Here is a 12,744-nt window from a genome sequence, read left to right as displayed (position 1 = left end):
ACCTCAGCCTCCCAAAGGCGCGGGATTACAGGCTGAGCCACCGAGCCCGGCTAAACCAGTCTTAAATAGTTGAAAGGCCTCTTGCTCCTGTCCTACCTTTTGGCTTCCTGCTTCATTCTTCTAACCACATAAGAGACACGATTGCTGGGCACGGTGGCTCACGCCTGTAATCCCAGCACTTTGGTAGGCTAAGGCGAGAGGATTGCCTGAGCCCAGGGGCTCAAGACCAGCCTGGGCAACTTGCTGAGACCTCGTCTCTACAATAAATAAAAAAATTAGCCAGGCGTGGTGGAAGATGCCTGCAGTTCCAGCTACTTGGAAGGCTGAGGCGGAAGGACACATGCATATGTGTCTATATATATAAATAGATAACAGTGATAAAGCTTGATGTGTAAACTGTCATCATCATGTCTTTCTCTGTCTTTATTTTTTTGAGCTGGAGTCTCACTGTTGCCCAACTGGAGTGCAGTGGCACTCTGTACACACATATTCATACACGATACACATATGCATGTGTCCATCCATGTATGTATCATGTATTAATATAAGTGTTTACATGTTTGTGTACACACAAACTATACTCCCCAAAATTCTTTCTTGTAATCTATAAATTTCAACATGAGATCAAAGCCAAAATATTGGCCTAAAGTGCTTTCTTTCTTTGTTCCAACTGCATTTTTATTCATAGCCACATAACATATTCAGGGTGACTCATGCTTACATAACTAATTCGGGAATAGCTAAGTAAAGTACAATGTAAAGTTTACTGGGTCACACAAGTCAATGTCTCTCGGGATTCCACGCTCAAATGCCATTCATGCCCTTTAGCACCCTGGATCTTGTACAGCACTTACTCCTTCTTCTTCTCTACCACCCCGAGCCTCACACAAGCTGCTAAGGCATTCTTCTGCACATCAGACGATAACACATCATAACACTGAGAGGCACCTGAAATAGAGGGCAAGGAAGAGTCAGGGGATGGCTTTTTGTTCCCAATTAAAATAAATCGCCAACCAGAGTTGTGACTGACCTTGATCAACAAGCTGACTTGTGAATTTTCTAACTGCAGCTAAGTACTGTTTCTCAGTGAAGTAGTCCTCTTCTTCACTCAAGAGGTATTTGCAAATTATCTGATTTTAAGAAGGCGGATGAGAGGAACAAAGACAGAGAAAGGGTAGCCAAATATAACAGAACAGTCAATGACTTTATGCGATGCCCCTTAAGAGAATGACATTCGTAGTAGAGCAGCATAAAGACTCCAAGGGTTGGGCAGAGAAAATCTGAAGAATTTTTAGGACGTTTCTTATGCTACTTTTTATAATTAGATTATACCGATCTTTATTAAAGTATAATTTCTCATTTCAGTGGTTACAGGTTAATTACTATAAGCTTAATTTCTCTTCTACTCCCTGAGAGAGAGGGGCTGGGTTTTTATAACTTTGTTTTTTACTCTGAATACACTAACAAACTACCAGTCCCTAAAATACTAAATGAGTTCTACTATAGAAAGGTGAGAAACTGAACTAATATTTATCCAGGGCTCACTAAGTCTAGACTTTGTGCAGGGAGGCGGATGCAGACTGTTTCATGCACCACAGGCACCACTCTGCAAGGAAGCCATTTTGGGGCTGTAGCCGGTGCACGTATAAGCAACTGAGTCACAGAATCCTCTTCTCAACAATGCATGGGGCCTCTCCTACAGTTTACATTTCAAACTCTCTCCCCCCCTCCCTCCCTTCCTCTGAATCCTGGCACAATCCCTGCTGGGCATGTACACCACCCCCCCTCTCTAACCACCCTGAGAGGTCTGACAAAATCTTTCAGATACTTGCACTCCAACTTTTTCTTTCCCTTCCAACACCAGCATTTAGCAACATCAATAAGTGACAGGGATCACTCAAGTCTTGCTTTCACTGAGTGCCTACTAGAGGTCAAACACTTTGCTACATGCTGTGAACAAAAGATAGAAGCTACAGTTTGACAAATGATGCTTGGGTGCAATTGTGGTCATGTGAACACTGTGCACAGGGTGTCACTAAGCTGCCATCCTCTTGGGTCTGCAATGGATCGAGCTTCCTCCTACATGCAGGGAACAAGGTCTCACTGGGGAGGAGAAATCACTCATTGTATGCATCAGCTTCTCTAGTTCCATCATTTGCCTGGGAAAGATACTTGACCTTCAGACCGGAAATACGCACCGGGTGAGAAAGTCTTACTACATTTGACATGCAGGGCATGAAGGAGAACTTGCCAAATTTACATACCTGGTAACTTTCCACAAAAGGCTTAAAGAGTCCTATTAAAAATTCTAACACAGTGTTTCCTTTTTCTGTAACCAGGAAGTCCCTTGTAGTCACTTGTATGGCATCAGTTTTACAAAGCAGGTAACAGCCTTCTTCAAAGTCCTGGAAGGGGAAGGCAAAGCCAAAACGCACACACTAATTTAGGTTAATAGGTACACTTCCTAACTTACTATATGCTGCCTCGTGCCCTGAGACAAGAGAACACCAGATATTTCCAAAGCCCCTCCCAGAACAATCCTGGCTGTCAGGCAGTAGTCAGGGAATCATTTGTTCTAACATTCAAAATGTTGAGCTTTAAACAGCCACGGCAAACACACAAAAAATGTATGAGTCTTAAAAATCACAACCCGGGTAATGGATTTGCCTTCTCTTTGCATAGCCACATTCCTTAATTTAAACAGGAAGTACATGTACCAAGTCCTAAAAGTATTGAGAATTATGTCTAAGCTCAAAAATCTCTGGCACCCCTGCCCACTCCCAACAGAATCAAACCTGTTGCCCTTAGCATAGCATAAAGAAATTAACCCCTCTTCTCATCGACTCTGTTACTCCCTACCCCAACAAAACAGCCCAGTCCTGGGAGGCTGGCGACTCTTCAGTTGTCTACACCATCAGGCAAAACAACTTGCTACTCTCAAAGCAAAAGTCACCTGCTTGGTTGACTCATCCCAACAAGTTGACAGGAAAGTGTGTATTGATTTTTAAATGTCTACTGACATAGAGTTAGTTTATTCATAGTGGCTGCACTAATGTTTCAAAGAATGGCCTTCCTCTCTCTAGATAACCCCTAAGTTATTGATCACACTTGGCCAAGAATCAAACTAGAGTCTGCTGAACACTGTGTCCCAGTTGCTCTTCAGACTCCTGGGCTCAAGCGACCCTCCTGCCTTAGCCTCCCGAGTAGCTGGGACGACAGGCACTCGCCACCATGTCCAGCTAATGTTTTGTAGAGATGAGGTCTCACTATGTTGCCTAGGCTGGTCTCGAACTCCTGGACTCAAGCAATCTTCCTGCCTCGGTCTCTCAAAGTACTGGGGTTACAGGCGTGAGCTACAAGCCTGGCCCCAGTTTCTCTTTAAGTCTGTCCCACTTCACCTTGAAAAAACGCACGACACACTGCCTGAAACGTGTCTGTGAATTCATGCCTAACATTTCCAGAACTCACATTGCAAACACACTTGTTCTTTGTCTTAAGAGCTTTACCTTTATTGTATTTCCTGGAAGGAAGATGAACTCATCTGAAAAAACATCACGTAGGAAGCGAAAGCAACCATAGACATCCTCTGAAAAGAAATTCGTTGTGTAAAATTACAACAGTGCTTTTTACAGTTTCAGGAGTATCAGGAAGTCCATGATACTCCCAAATATAGTATGTCAAAGGTACATTTTTATTCATTTAACAGAGACAAGAATTAAGTCCACTAAAGGAAGCTAAAGTCAATCTAGATTTTACCTACAAGCTAGTCTAGCACATTTTATTTCTGAATCAGGGTCTCGCTCCATTGTGCAGGCTGGGGTGCAGTGGTACCATCAGGGCTCACCACAGGCTCCAACTCCTGGGCTCAAGTGATCCTCCCACATCAGGCTCCTGAGTAGCAGGAACTACAGATACATACCACCAAACCCAGCTCTTTTTTTTTGATATTGCTATGTTTCCCAGGCTGGTCTTAAACTCCTGGGCTCAAGCAATCCTCACGCCTCAGCCTCCCAAAGTGCTAGGATTGCAGGCATGAGCCACCAAGCCGCCTAGCATATTTTTTAAAGGCTGAATCTAAATTACAGCCAGGCCTCTAACTAGTCAGTCTGGTGACGAGCAAGACACCAGTCCTTGGAGGCTAGAGTACCTCATGTCCCCCTACCCCATGTTCTCTAGCAGAGAAGGAAAAAAACTTTTCTTAGTTTCCCTCCATATACACGTTCCTGGTATCTTTTTATCTTTAGCCCTTTCCCTTAGAATCACCTGTTGAGCTTTGAAAAACCAAAACAAAATACCAATGGCTGGCCCACACCCCAGACCAACTGAAAAAGAAATCTTCAGCGAGGGACTCACGCCCCTAGTCATTCTAACAAGGGCAGAAACCCCCGCCTTGCTCGAGGCTCCTGTGAACAAGAACCGTGTTACTCGTTTTTACACTCCTCAGTATAGCTGGAAGGCTGCTGGGCTTTTCCTAAGTACTCATGCACTGCTGGCCTGCTTGTCCGCCCCCCTGCCTCTGCGGGACCGAGGAACTGTGACAGCAGAAACAAAGCAGTGAACTGTGCTCAAATGCCAAGTCCTTCCCTGAGTTACTATGCAACTTTCTAGGTCCAGTTTTCCTTATTTATAGAATAAAAGGTATAGGTTAGATCATTTCTAGGTCCTTACAATTTCAAGATTCTAGGTTGTCGGCCACGTAACTAGGGAATGGAGCTAACTGCTGAGTGTATGGGCAGTTCCTTATTGGGGTTTAGGGCGCACAGATGTGGCTGAGCATTGCAAGGCTGCAGATGTTCCCTGCGAGTAACAGAATGGCCGGGCCTCTTCTAAAATGCAAGGTCACATTCCCGAAAGTTACCTTTCCTGAACCCAGGTGTCATCTGCAATGCTAGAGCTACTAAGGAAGGACGGACAAAAGCGTTGAGCAACTGGTTCCTATAAGCTGAGCACATGAGGAGGGTGATGTGCTGGAAGATAAGTCCATTGACCACTTCCGAGTCTCCGGAGTCCACTTTCAGAACCACCTGGTCTCGGACAAGGATGGCGAGGTTGGAGTGCAGGAGAAGGCTGGACTGGACCACTTCTTCGGCAGGCTCGTCTGCACAAAGACAAGTCATTCCGTCAGGCGGGGGCCGCAGGGCACTTCAGGCCCAGGACACATCACTGCTAGTAGCCTGACAGACACTTCTTTTCACGTGCCAGGTTTCGGTTTCTGCCAATCAGGTAATGACATCACACGTGAAGAAAATGGAAAACACACTATCTCATAAATACTGTCTAAGGACATGTAACATCCTTCTTATCAAACGTGTCAGCCATTCTGAAATGCAAATCAGTCCCCACTCTGAAAATCAGCACTTCCCCTGTCTACCTCCAGAAGCAAACTGGAAAACCACATGCATGTGACCTTAACAACACTAAGACAAAAAGCCCATAACTAGCATATAAATACACCCAAACACACTTCTTACACACACATGCATGTGTACGCGCATGCACACACACACAGCTTGCTTAGACCCACAGCAAGAACACCACTTTGTAGGTGGCCTGGAGGGCAGCCTACAGAGGCACAGTTCTAGCATTAGGCCTCCACAAGAAGAGGGATGCTGAGGAGAGTCCCTGCTTTTCCCACATCAAAGATAACCAAAGCAGCAGATCCATCCCAGTTCCCGGTGGCTTATCCAATACATCGGCCTGCAGACAGCTAAGCAAAAACTACAGAAACATAATGAAGAGACGGTGATACTTAACAAATATTCTCAGCTGGGGAAATCATTTTACTGTGAACCCAAGCCAAAGAGCTTGCTGACAGTGGTATGTGGCATCTCAGGCCTAGTACACATCACTGCTAGTAACCTGACAGACACTTATTTTCAAGTGCCAGGTTTCAGTTTCAGTTGAGGTGTACTTGGGCACCAAGTTCTGGGACAACGAGAGGTATGGCTTTCTTCTTGGATTCAATCACATTCATCCTTTTTAAAAAAACATTTTTATTTTTTTGAGGAGGAGGTCTCGCTTTGTTGCCCAGGCTGTTCTCAAACTCCTGGGCTCAAGAGATCTTCCCACCATGGTCTCCCAAAGGGCTGGGTTTACAGGTATGAGTTACTATGCCTGGCCTCAATCACATTCTTAACCAGCCTGCATTTTCTCAGTTTGCTCAAGTTCATCATGTTCTATATAAAACGATCATTAACGTTCTAGATATGAGAATGCTGAGGGATGTGAGCCAGATCTGAGTGAAAAAGGGACTGAATATCTAGAATGTGTTCTAAATTAGGACTTACCTTTCACCACTCGCCTATGACTGTCATTTGGACACCAAGCAACTCTTACTTGATGTTAAGTGGAGCTGCTGTAGTGGCTGAACAGATACTCTCAGCTACAGACTAGTCATGTACACATCCCACATTGAAAAGTGAAACACTTTGGAAGGATAGGTGCCTATGTTTTCTTTTTCTTTTTTTTTGAGTCGGAGTCTCACTCTGTCGCCCAGACTGGAGGGCAGCGGCCGCTCCCGGCCACCGCAGCCTCGACCTGCTGGGCTCGGGCGATCCTTCCGCCTCAGCCTTCCAGGTAGCTAGAACTACAAGCGGGCTACCACACCCGGCTAGTTTTTGATTTATCGTAGAGATGAGGTCTGGCCAAGTTGCCCAGGCGGGTCTCGAACCCGCGGGCTCAGGCCATCCACTCGCCTCAGCATCCCAAGGCGCGGGATTCCAGGCTGAGCCACCAAGCCCGGCTAGGGGCCTGTGTTCTCACGCTCCCGGGCCAAACGGTGAGGGCCTTAGTCCTCCACCCGCTCCTCTCTCATGACATCCAACACTTACTACCTTGCATCATAATGCATGTGTCCTTTAGACCATCACAGTACTGAGAACAGGTGTCCGACTCATCTTTCCTTCCCCCTTGGTGACTGGCCTTCTACCGATGAGCACTTCTGTCAGGAATTCTTCTCAGCACCTCCTTGCTAGCTCTGTGTGCTGCCACTGCTGTGACGCAGGCCCCTTCACTTCTCATCTGGGCCCGGCAGCCTTCCATTTTGTCTCCCTGGCTCCAGTCTCTCCCCACGAATACCAGCTTGTTCCCGAAAGGCCAACCTGCAACGTTTCCCTGCTTAAGGTCTGTGGGCACATCCCACGGCCTGTAGGTCTTGGTCCAGATCCCCAAGTCTGCAGGCCCGTGTGACTGCGACTCGCCACGCCCTCTTCTTCCAGCACGCCCTGAGCCAGTCAACCTTCTGGAATCACCAACGCAGCCCTGCTGCCTGGGCCTGCCACCTCAAGTTCTCTCGCTCCCGACTCGACGGGGCTCCTCCCCCCGTCTTCTGGAAGAGCTCCGGCTTTCCCGTCAACGTTGCTCCCCAGGTCACCCCCATGGAATCTGCCTGCGGATGGGCTGTTCCCACCACAGCGTTCTTGGAGCCCTCTGCCGTGTCCTTAGCTCCTTGCCTCCATTTCGTGGAGCGCTTATGACTACGAATAGTTGACACCATCCCCATCAACCCCTGCCTGCCACTAACCGGAGCCTCCAGGACAGGGATCACATCTTGCTCATCTCTACGGCCCTGGTAGCACCCAGTGTCAACAGGACTGACGGGTGAACGGTAGGCCCCTGCAGGTACAAGCAGGACCTGACGATGAGGAATGATCTGTCCAACTGTAATCTGTACGACTCTAAACCAACGGCATCGAAAGAACTCAAGCTAACACGGTCGTATATGAGGGGGGCCCCAAAAAAGCCTGGAGTATCTCTCGGAGGGCAGACCCCTTGGAGTACACTCGGAATTTGTTCCTCTGGATCAAAGAGTCAACCAAAGTTTTCATCTGCAGGTTTTGAGAAGGCTGCGCCACGATTTGCAGAAGAAACATCCCACGTCGCGGCAAACAGGCAGCTGGTTTTTCCACATAGCATACCTGCCCGCACTGCGCTGAGTGTTCAGCAGTGTTTGACCCCAAGTGGCATGACCCCATGTCCCACCCTTCCTGTTCACCCCAAGTGACATTTTCCTGTTTCCTCAGATGGAAAAAGTCCTCATAGGAAACATTTTGCCAATGAGGAACAAAAAGCAGCAGAAGCACTGAAAGGCATCAAAATCGACAAGTTCAAAAACTGTTCTGAGCAGTGGAAAAAGCATCTCAATAGGCATACTATATCAAACACAGAGTAATTTGAGGGTGACTGAAGTGTAAACATGCAAGAATACACAGTTTTTAATCAATAAATTCCAGTTTTCTGGGGTCCTCCTATACATTCCAAACTCCTAGCATAGGATTCATAACTCCAATCAGGTTTTAACAAAATTGTTATTATCAGAGAGCTGCATAAAGTGCTACAAGGCCAGCCCTATAATCTTCACAATGCAGTGCGGCTATGATTTGCAAATATGATGAGGTTTAAAAAGAGGTGGGTGTGGAGGGAAGAAGTGGTGCGACACAAAATAATTTGCACCATCATTCTCCACTCTGCTAGGTGCCAAGGAGATGTTATTAAGATAGATTCAAGGTATTCAGAGTCTTGTAGGGAGAAATGACTCACAAACAGTAATTCTCAATAGTCAACATGCTGTGCTTAATGACCTATAGTGAAAAAAACAGATTAAGTGCTCTTTCTCTCTCTGATCCATGTGCTGCTCAAAGTCCTCTACAGGTTTTTTTTTTTTTTGAGTTGGAGTCTCACTCTGTCGCCCAGACTGGAGTGCAGTGGCCGCTCCCGGCCACCGCAGCCTCGACCTGCTGGGCTCCGGCGATCCTTCCGCCTCAGCCTTCCAAGTAGCCGGAATTACAGGCATGCGCTACCACGCCCGGTTGATTTTTTTAATTTATTGTAGAGATGAGGTCTCACTGCCCAGGCGGGTCTCAAACCCGCGGGCTCAGGCAATCCACTCACCTCAGCCTCCCAAAGGCGCGGGATTACAGGCTGAGCCACCGAGCCCGGCTCCTCTACAGGTTTTTAAGGTCCAGGCTACAACTTTTCCAAATTAACCCTTTGTACTTGGAGACATCTCATGGATTACCTACCCACAACTTGACAGTGTGTTTTTATGAACCAGTGAAAAACAAATCACTTCATATTAAATGGTATAGTGCTGGAACCAATTATTTTATTGCAGTGATACTTGGCTTATAATGGAATTTTGGACATTGAGGAACTTATTTATAATAAAAAAAATCAAAATTTTGTATCTTATATTTTTCTAACCTGTGGTAACATGTCAAACAGTCACCGACATGCATGGCAGGTTCATTGATACAAGTTGTGCAACAGTCATTTGTTTGACATCTTCCACCTGGTGTTTTTATATTTGAGCAGACAATGCAGTCTTGTTTTCTTCCTCCTACATTAATAGTATGTAATTTACTGTCCAGTCTGTTGTTCAAAGATGTGGAAGGACACACTTGTGATTCCTGAAAACACTTCTCAACTGATCAATCATATTTCAGTATATGTATATATTCTCCATCTCTTGTTTTGTGCAATTAGAATGGAAAACTTGAAGGAAACACACATTTTTGAAAAACTTGTGCTGGCATAAGTTTGTCTTCTATCATACCAGCAATATCTTTATGTCCCCTGAGAGGAGATATCTGGTGGTTTGCTAGATTTATGATGTCCCCTCAGAGGGGATATCTGAGTGCAAAGGGTTAAGCAAACAGTCTCACCACATATGTCACACTTACATACCAGGCCAAATAAGAAACCCTCCGAACACCTGGGTTAAGCCTTTCAGCCATAAAGTCTTTTCCAGCAGAGCATCAAAGTCCATGGATGGTCGGTTCTGAAGCAGAACAGCAACTATTAGGGCCCATGGGCTCAGAACCAGGTTTTCAACTTGCAGAAGCTGCATTTTGTAGGCAACTTCAGCAACAAAGGTATGTATGTCCTCGGATTGTTTCTGAGGAATATACCTAAAAGGAAAAGTACAGAACAACAAATTAAGTTCTGCTACCTAGGCAAATGGGAACTGGAGGAGACTGAGCCATCAGAGGGCTTCTCACATTGTCTGCCAACAATTCTTTCAATGCACATGCAAGAAGCATTCTTTTGCTTTACTATAGTGTAACCTATCCATGCATCTCTAGGGTATGCTCTTGAGAGGTTAATAAAAAATACTTAAGGGATTAGGGTCCTATTATTCCCAGTTCTAGCCAAAAACTTGTGTTGCTTTATAAATAGGATGTATTAATTCTGTGAAAACAGATGCCTCCTCCAGTAGACTGAACTACTACTATCTTTTTAGAATCCACTGCCTACTGAACATATCTCTACTGCAGAACACACTATCAGATTCCATTACAACTGCTTGTGTCTGTACTGGACAGACCATTCAGTTTGCTTGACGTCATGCATGGAACATCAAACTCTGAATCACATGACAAGGCCTACCCAGAGCTGGAGGAGACATACACACACGACCTAAGAGCAGCCACATTAAGATGGCTGTTGCCAATAAGTGTGCCCTGCATTAAATAATAACTGGTCAACTCGAACCAAGATCTAGAGAAAGCAAGCCTGCAGCAGCAAAAAGCTAATATCTGCTTCTGAATTGACTAATGTAACTGCTGGGGAACTGCTAAGGCTACAGACAAATAAATAACGTTGCAGGTGTGTGAGGCCTGGCTGGATAAATGTATCTCCCCTCCTTGTCCAAGAATATTTTTCTAAACTAAGAAACCCTAAAAGTATATCTGTACCTTACATCCAGGAAGAAACTAATATATTTTCTTGTCCATAAAACTATAATCTTCTTGAGAATAGAGATTATATTCCATTCATTATTATGCAATTGCTTCTAGTATTAAAAATCATACTTAGTACATACTATAGTACATACTATCTCTGGTCTAACAATAGTGTGCAATAATTCCAGTATATATACTTGTTAATAATGGCGTTATTTTTCCCACTTAAGTTAGTTCCCCTAGAAGGATAATCACCATCTGACTTTGCATATTTGACACCTTACAGCTAATCACTGTTTTTTATCAAACACATAATTCTTCTTTAATTGAAGCTTTCTGCTGATGAAAATAGAATGGTATAATATCCCTGAAAATTTGCTGTGTGATCTCACATAAACAAAGCTTCAGTCTTAGAAATGGTCAATTCAAGAAATCACAATTCATACTTTTAGATTTTTCTTTTTTTTTTTTTTTTGAGTTGGAGTCTCACTCTGTCACCCAGACTGGAGTGCAGTGGTGGCTCCCGGCCACCGCAGCCTCGACCTGCTGGGCTCCGGCGATCCTTCCGCCTCAGTCTTCCAAGTAGCCGGAATTACAGGCATGTGCTACCACGCCTGGCTGATTTTTTGATTTATTGTGGAGATGAGGTCTCGCTGCCCAGGCGGGTCTCGAACCCGCGGGCTCAGGCAATCCACTCACCTCAGCCTCCCAAAGGCGTGGGATTACAGGCTGAGCCACCTCATGCTTTTAGATTTTAATCCCCTCCCCACCTTTTTTAAGAGACAAAGTCTTGCTCTGAAGTACAGTGGTGGCATCCCGGTTCACCGCAGCCTCAAACTTCTGGGCCCAAAGGCCCCTCCTACTTCAGGCTCCTAAGTAGCTGGGACTACAGGTTAGTAGTAGATGGGTCACCATGCCCGGTTACATTTTTTATTTTTGAAAAGTCTAGGGTCTCACTATGTTATCCAGGGTGGTCTAAAATTAAAACTCATGGCCTCAAGAGATCCTCCCGTCTCAGCCCCCCAAAGTGCTAGGATTACAGGCATAAGCTGGTCTTAACCCTTATTTCTATGACAGCTATTAAAACATAGCCCTTGTACCTTGGAACCAAGTTATACGGACTCCGACTCATCCTCCCAGCCGCTAGAGACCGAAGTGACACAGGCTCTCCAAAGTATACATGGATGTTTCCAAAATTTTCAGAGAGAATCCTTCTGGCTTTCAACAACCCCTAATAGTATCACCAGAAAAGAAAAGAAAACAAAGAGGAGTAAATTCAGAAATTAGTTGATGTGTGAGTTAGCATATTCTCTAAGTTCAAACAGAATCAAGTTTGGCTCTCCTTTACGTACAGTTGTAGATTCTTTTGGCTTAGGAACCCCTAGAAGTTCATACACATAAAGAGTTTCTTCCAATATCTTATCATAGCTGATGCTAATTGGGACAAGGTAGGTATCAAAAACTTCTCTTTTAAAAAATGGCTCCATCACAATATTCAGAAGACCTGTGAACACAGGGGAAAATGTCTCATCTCAGATACTGAAGAATAGAGCACACATGGGAAGATACTGCCAGAGGAGGCGGAGAGGAGGGTATACCTCATCAATTAGGGTACCTGATTTCAAATCAGGTGAAATGGGGACCAAAGTAAGGCCCAAACTTTACCTACACAATGACTATTTGTATACCTAACCCTGAATTATACCGCACAACTTTAAATTAAAAAAAAAAATAGCATACATACACATCAAGTCCTTGATTTAAAGGTTAATCCTAAATAGTTACACTTACAGAGAAAAGAATATCTTGTTTTTAAAAAAGTGTCAAGTTCTATGTAGCAGTTAGGACAACATCACATCAAAAGCCTTTGGTTTGTATTTTTTCCTTCAAATCCGCAGTCACCTACCAAATTTAGGAGGCAATGTCTTGGCAGAGCGGCTTCTTGTGCCTTCGAGGAAAAATTCAACAGGAGCATAACCATTCTTTAAAGAGAAAACACAAACAAACAAAACAAAACACAAAACCCGTTGCCTACTCTCAGAATGAGAAATGCTTATTTTGA

At 44.8% G+C, this 12,744-nt stretch overlaps 1 protein-coding gene across 4 annotated transcripts in view; it reads right to left on the bottom strand.

Annotated features, from left to right (window-relative positions):
* The window catches only part of GNPAT (glyceronephosphate O-acyltransferase), a 31,708-nt gene that overhangs the window by 2,787 nt on the left and 16,177 nt on the right, over window positions 1-12,744 (bottom strand). For 3 of the 4 annotated variants that reach the window (XM_021708350.1, XM_008049620.1, XM_021708348.1), the window contains exons 6-14: window positions 12,589-12,664; window positions 12,035-12,186; window positions 11,783-11,913; window positions 9,685-9,908; window positions 4,859-5,098; window positions 3,507-3,586; window positions 2,265-2,405; window positions 1,031-1,130; window positions 855-948 (exon numbers count right to left, since the gene is read on the bottom strand). In XM_021708350.1, the coding sequence (XP_021564025.1) occupies window positions 855-948; window positions 1,031-1,130; window positions 2,265-2,405; window positions 3,507-3,586; window positions 4,859-5,098; window positions 9,685-9,908; window positions 11,783-11,913; window positions 12,035-12,186; window positions 12,589-12,664 (1,238 nt within the window). Of the gene's footprint in view, window positions 1-854; window positions 949-1,030; window positions 1,131-2,264; window positions 2,406-3,506; window positions 3,587-4,858; window positions 5,099-5,274; window positions 5,278-9,684; window positions 9,909-11,782; window positions 11,914-12,034; window positions 12,187-12,588; window positions 12,665-12,744 lie in introns of all 4 variants that reach the window. The other variant, XM_021708349.1, reaches the window with a different exon arrangement.

Source organism: Carlito syrichta, unplaced genomic scaffold, assembly GCF_000164805.1.
Source record: "Carlito syrichta isolate Samal-C Ts95f unplaced genomic scaffold, Tarsius_syrichta-2.0.1 Scaffold135850, whole genome shotgun sequence".
In the NCBI taxonomy this organism is placed as follows: Eukaryota; Metazoa; Chordata; class Mammalia; order Primates; family Tarsiidae; genus Carlito; species Carlito syrichta.
The sequence above is the reverse complement of the archived record's forward strand: the minus strand, read 5'-3'. Positions and strand labels throughout refer to the sequence as shown.